We start from the raw sequence: 6,000 nt of genomic DNA, 5'->3' as shown, positions 1-6,000 counted from the left end.
TGCGGGATGGAGGTAGCTGGCCCTCGGCGGAGCCGGCGTGCGGGGAGGGCTCCTTCCCGCCGTGCTGCAAATCCTCCCGCGCCGCTGGTGGGGAAGGCGGCTCTGGCTCGGGAGGCGCCGGGGGGGTCTGGTCCAGCCTCCCCTTTCTGCGGTTGGCTTAACCCGTCTTTCCTATGGCTGGGATATACAGCTCTACTCTGAAGACCCTGGAGGATTTAACTTTGGACTCTGGTTATGGGGCAGGGGATTCCTGCAGGTCCCTTAGTCTCTCTTCGTCCAAGTCCAACTCCCAAGCCTTCACCTCTTCTCAGCACCGAGGCAACTGGTGGTACTACTCGGGCTCCATGAACAGTAGGAATAACAGCTGGGATACCGTGAACACTGTTCTGCCGGAAGACCCCGAGGTTGCAGATATCTTTTCCAAGTGTCCTAAGCTGCCGGATCTAGAGGAATACCCTTGGACTGATGAAGACATTGGAAAAATACTCAGAAAAGGGAAGGGAGATGGCAATACCAGAACCTTTTCTCAGGAAGCTGTCAGGCGGCTCTCGCAGTTACTGAGGCGCGCCTTGATCAGGGTCTCCAGGGAAGCCCAACGGCTCAGCGTGATGCATTCCAAGTGCACCAGGTTTGAGGTGCAGAGCGCTATCAAGCTCATCCAGAGCTGGTCGTTGTCAGAAAGCTGTGTCTTGGCGACTGTCAAGGCTCTCTCTCTGTACAGCATGAGTGCTGGAGATGGACTGAGGAAAGGTAAATCGGCTAGATGCGGCCTCACCTTTTCAGTGGGGAGGTTTTTCAGGTGGATGGTGGACACCAGGATCTCGGTTAGGATCCATGAATATGCAGCCATCTCTTTAACCGCTTGCATGGAAAACCTTGTAGAAGAGATTAAGGCTAGGGTTTTGGCAAGTCAGAGCCCAGATGGTGGAGGAGGGGAGATCTCAGCTGAAATCCTGGAGATGGTTATCAACAACGATGCTGAACTTTGGGGAGTGCTGCAACCTTACGAGCATCTCATCTGTGGGAAAAATGCTAATGGTAAGATCCAGCTTTTACAATTTCTAATCTTCGTACCAGCAGGCTTTAAAGTAAAATCGTTGATTTCTACGGACTTGGGGTTTTTTTGTTTTTTCTTTTCATCTGAATTGCATCTTGGTTGTGGTTTGTGTGTGCGTAAAACAGACATGATGGTTTTACCAGGCAAGAGTGATCCTGCTTTATTCTTAAGATGTACCAGTTTATAAAAGCTGCAGAGGCTGTGGGAAACCAAGCCCTGTCCTAACAAATGTCTCCTGACTTTCTACCAGCTGCTGTTTTGAGCATTTTTACTATAACTGGCACATAAACATGCTTCTCTGTAACCATAAGATGAAACATGCTTTATAAGCTGCTCTTCGGAAAATAGCACTATTGTTTTTAAACAAAATTTATGTTGTAGTGAGTATCTTGCAGTTTCATCTTGGAGGTGCTGTTCCCACATACAGCCTGGAGAGGGAAAACAACATTAATTTTTTTTTTTTCTTTGCAGTAGTAAAATTCAGTTTCTGAGCAAAAACTTAAAACTACATGTTACTTAGACTTCTTTCTAGTTTAGCAGAAACCTGTGTTGTAATTACACTCGTGCAATAAACAAGAGCTTGTGCTTGGCTTGCCAGAGTATGTAGGATGGTGCCTCAGTAATGAGAATAACATAGCATTAAGATACTTACCTCTGTAATTTGTTTAGAAAGCAGACTTTTTGAACAGTTAAGCAAATAAGTAGATAGAGGAATGTTGGCGTCTTCCTATGAGACTGAGGAGCAATTTGAAAGGCTTAAGTCATGACAGTTCTGTTAAGAAGCTGCGCTGTTTATTTTGCATTGTCACTCTGAGGAGTACCATATTTTTCCATGGAAAACTTGGAGAAACATTCAATTTAGAAGACTATTCTGAGTACCACACACAGTTTCGTGACTTTTTCTGGCCTCATAGTTATGGTCAGATATTCCATGCATAATATCTTTCTGATTTAACTCTTTATAAAACCAAGTGGCTTGGTCCTCTTCAAAAGATAATCTCATAACAAGAGATAAGTAAAGGAGTGGATTTTCTTTGTGGAAAAAATGTACCTTAGGTGAATGTTAGTAATAACATTTTTGTCAGAGAAGGGCTGACTCAACTTCTGCTTCTTCGGCACATTGATTTCCTGCAGTTATCCTATACAAAGCAATAATGTCGCGATTCAGATCGCTAGTAGATAGGTGCAGTGACTGTCCCCTTTGGGTCTGCCTGGTTCACGTTACAAGGTAAGAGGATGGCTGCTATTACGGTGTTCACAAAACCTCTCTTGTGCACTCTATCTAACCTCTGTCCACTGACAGTGTTACTAAATGTATGTGAGATAAATGTGAGGAGCCGTTTGGGATATGCTCTCGGCACTGGTACAAGACATAACTGTAATTTTAAACATAGACATCTACTTTTTTAACTACAAGCTCTTTAATGGAAAATTATAAAGGTATGAGGATGTCTTGTCATCTGCCAAAACACTTGTCATAATTCTTTGTGTACCATGGGAGTATTTGTCATCAGGTCCAAAAAGAGGACTCGGTTCCCTCTCTTGTTCCTTATTCAGGGAAGCTGGAGTAAAATATTGTGGTTTTGTAAAGAAAAACATGCACTTCAGCTGTTCTCTGCTCAGTCCTTCTGCCACGCAGGTTCTGTGTGTAAAATGCAGAGGAAGAGTCAGTCCCTCACAGAGCTTTTTTTCCTTAAATCTCCTTCTTGGAAAAACTGCAATGAATGAATGGAAGCTGGTGTTCAATGGAAACATGAGTGACTGTGCAGGGAAATGCTTATAAATATTCAAACCACCAAATGGTCAGTTATGATAACGCTTGTATAGTGTAATACCAACCAGTCACTGGCCACAGAAGGGTTGGCTTCTGTTGCTTCTTTTGTTGTTGTTCTCTTTCAGATCAATTCTGTCAATAACTGAATGCATTTTTTGAGTCTGAAAATTGAATAAAACTGCACATGAAGGCATCCTGTGATTTCCTGTGACCGTCTGTCACTGGTATTTTACCTGACACAAGTCAGTGATAATAGCTTTTCTTGCAGTTGTAAGACCACAAATGGTTTTATATGGATGCAAAAAGCTTGAAATAACTTCTTTATCCTTTCTCCCTGTAGGAATTGTAAATTAGTAGTATTCACATCATTCTCCACAGTGCTTTCAAGTAATCTTGTCTTTTACATTAATTTAAATTTGAGGTAGATCTAGCGGTAAAATAACTGGATTTATTCCAGTATAAGGAACAGGAAAACTTGCTTTACTGTCATTTTTTTTCTTTTCTAGTAAGAACATTTTAAAGGAGTACTTGTAAATTGTGAACTTGGCATATGTTTGTTGGGTTTTGTTTTATAGCACTGAGTTTGATGTTAGAGATAAAAAGCACTTAGAGGTTAGATTCTAACTCCAGTCAAGCATTGCAATCTCTGGATGAAATCCATGGCAGCGTACTATGCAGAAGATTGCACTGGATTATCATAATGGACCTTTCTGGCATTATGATCTATTGAATACAATTTTCATTATTAGATCAGGATAGCGTGCTTCTTTGGAGTCTAAGAAACAGCAAATAAATACATAAATCTTCGTAAATTCTCAAGAGACTGAGGTTTAGACCTGTATTTCTTCAGTGACTAATCTCCCATCAAAGACAGTAGTCCAGTCACTGTTCTTAAGGTTTTGGAGGCTGAAATCTTAGTATTCTGTGTTGTAACAAACATGTTTTAGTCAACACCTGGTGTGTGAAGGGTAAAGTTTAAAACTCTGTACATGCTTAAGGGGAATTTTAATATTATTTTTAAATAAATAATAATCTGTGGCTTATTTATTTATTCACCCTTTCTGTGAAGCTGTTCTTTAATCAACTATTTGCTGCTTCTATGAGACGTTTTCTGCTGTTAGTGTGAGTTCTGACTTCATGCTTGGGACTCAGTCTCTCTGCCTTGGAAGGAGGAATGTCATCTGAGCTTGTGGTCGTAAGGAGTTCTGTAAAGCTCTCTGGGTGTGTTAATGCCTCCAAGGGTGAAGTCTTTTCAGACAGAGTCTAGGTGGGATGTTGCAAAAATAATGCAATGCAAGCTGGAACGAAAATAAAACAAAAGCAGCAAAAATGAGAAGCAGCTACCGAACAACATAGCAACTGGAAGGTAAAAAAAAAAAAGTAATGTAAATTGGTATACATGTTTTATTTTCTATTTTTAATTAGATGGAGATACATGGTATGCATTGGTTTGATACAGCTAAAGTAGAGAATGCGTCCGGTAGTTTCACAGGGATTTTGAGACATGCTAATTTGGAATATTACAGTCTATTCATTTAAAGTGTATGTTGGGAGATGAGGAGAAGTATGAAACTTGCCTTGGAAAAGGGATTCTTTTACTTGATGTTCCTGTGTTTGAGTGGTGCATGGTTCATTAGAATCTGAACTGTCAGCACTGCAAATATGTTTTGATATTATTGCCCTATTAACTACAGCACTTACATTGTACTTAACTATCTGGTTATTGCCGAGCACTCCTGCAACAGCCAATACACCTGCTGTGCTACTTAATGCATCAGCACATCCTGGTGTTCTGTAGATACAAGTGTTGACAGATGTTTTTGCAAAAAAAAAAAAAAAGGGGAGGGTGGTGGAATTTAACTTGGTAATACTATGTCTTTGCATACCTCTTAGCTGAAACACTTGAAGTTCTCTGTGGATGAACTAATCCACGAATTAGCTTGTTGATTTGCTCAGCTGATGTGTGGTAGAAACAGAGTCCGAAATAAGCTCTACTTGTGTCTTGAGACACTTTTCTCAGAAAGGGGTTGAGGGGGAAAATGTGTAACCTCACAGTGGGAGGGAATGATTTGGACTCGATAAAATTAGAGCAGGGATGAATTTTCTTCTCTCTGATACTAAACACTGTGGCACACCCTACCAAAGTGTCAAGCATAGACTTTGGATTTAGTATCACTAACTAACCCCATTTTCTTTTCTATTTCTCACTGCACTAATATAGGTTGAAAATTATAGCTGATTTTAACATCAAGGATTTTTTAGAGCTATGCCATTATAATAATTCCTTTTTATAGTTATCAAAATGGTCTGAAATAACTTTTTTTATTTCAGCGTAGTCGTGGTACTGTACTGAAATCCAGCATGAAAAAAAAATTATGACATTTCAATAAATAGAATGTCCTTTTGTTATCTGAACTGAACGAACTGTTGTGCTCATAAAGAGCCTCATCAATTTTAATAAGCTATCAGCTTCACAAGTATTCAGGAAAAAACTGCGTGTTGGAAGGGGTGCATTTTGGGGAAGAGAGCTGCAAGTGCAATCAATAAGCTAAGCTGAGGAGAAGTACAAGGCTAGTACAGCAGTACCACAGGTGGTTTGCAAATCATTGAAAAAATCACACACACCTGTGTCGTCATAGCTGAAGCAGTAGTTTGAAGCAACGTTGCTTACTGGGGATTCCTGAGCAGGAATACGGTAGACCTACGCGCATGTTTCCACATTAGATGAGCTGGTCGTAGCTGTGATCCTATTCGAACTATGGCTTCCTTCACCTCTGTACAAATGTACCCCCAACATACCTTGTGTGCTTCTACTCCTACACATCCAACAGCTTGGATTTATATCCACAAACCCACAGGGACAAATTCTTTAAGTCTAAATGTTAGTGCTTGTATATATATGCTCATGTCTCCTACAAACGTAAACCACTGGATGCACAATTAAAAATACAAACATCTGCAGATATGTATCGTGCTTATGTTAAAGGGTGGATCAAGTAAAACTAAAATGCCTATTTTTTTCCCTTATAGTGCATTTTCTGTGTGTATATATATATTTCATTTAGTGATAGTAAAGGAAAATTTCATTAATGAAGTAATAATGCTGTCTTAAATTAATCTTTCAAATTGTTGATGCTACACCACAGCAATAAAATTTGGGTCTTTTCAA

At 40.1% G+C, this 6,000-nt stretch overlaps 1 protein-coding gene across 1 annotated transcript in view; it reads left to right on the top strand.

Annotated features, from left to right (window-relative positions):
* The first annotated feature begins 173 nt into the window (after positions 1-173).
* The window catches only part of ABTB2 (ankyrin repeat and BTB (POZ) domain containing 2), a 133,348-nt gene continuing 127,521 nt past the window's right edge, over positions 174-6,000 (top strand). The window contains exon 1 of the mRNA XM_009581528.1: positions 174-1,038. Within this exon, the coding sequence (XP_009579823.1) occupies positions 174-1,038 (865 nt within the window). The remainder of the gene's footprint in view (positions 1,039-6,000) is intronic.

The sequence above is a fragment of the Fulmarus glacialis genome, unplaced genomic scaffold (genome assembly GCF_000690835.1).
Source record: "Fulmarus glacialis isolate BGI_N327 unplaced genomic scaffold, ASM69083v1 scaffold11907, whole genome shotgun sequence".
NCBI lineage: Eukaryota > Metazoa > Chordata > Aves > Procellariiformes > Procellariidae > Fulmarus > Fulmarus glacialis.
The sequence above is the reverse complement of the archived record's forward strand: the minus strand, read 5'-3'. Positions and strand labels throughout refer to the sequence as shown.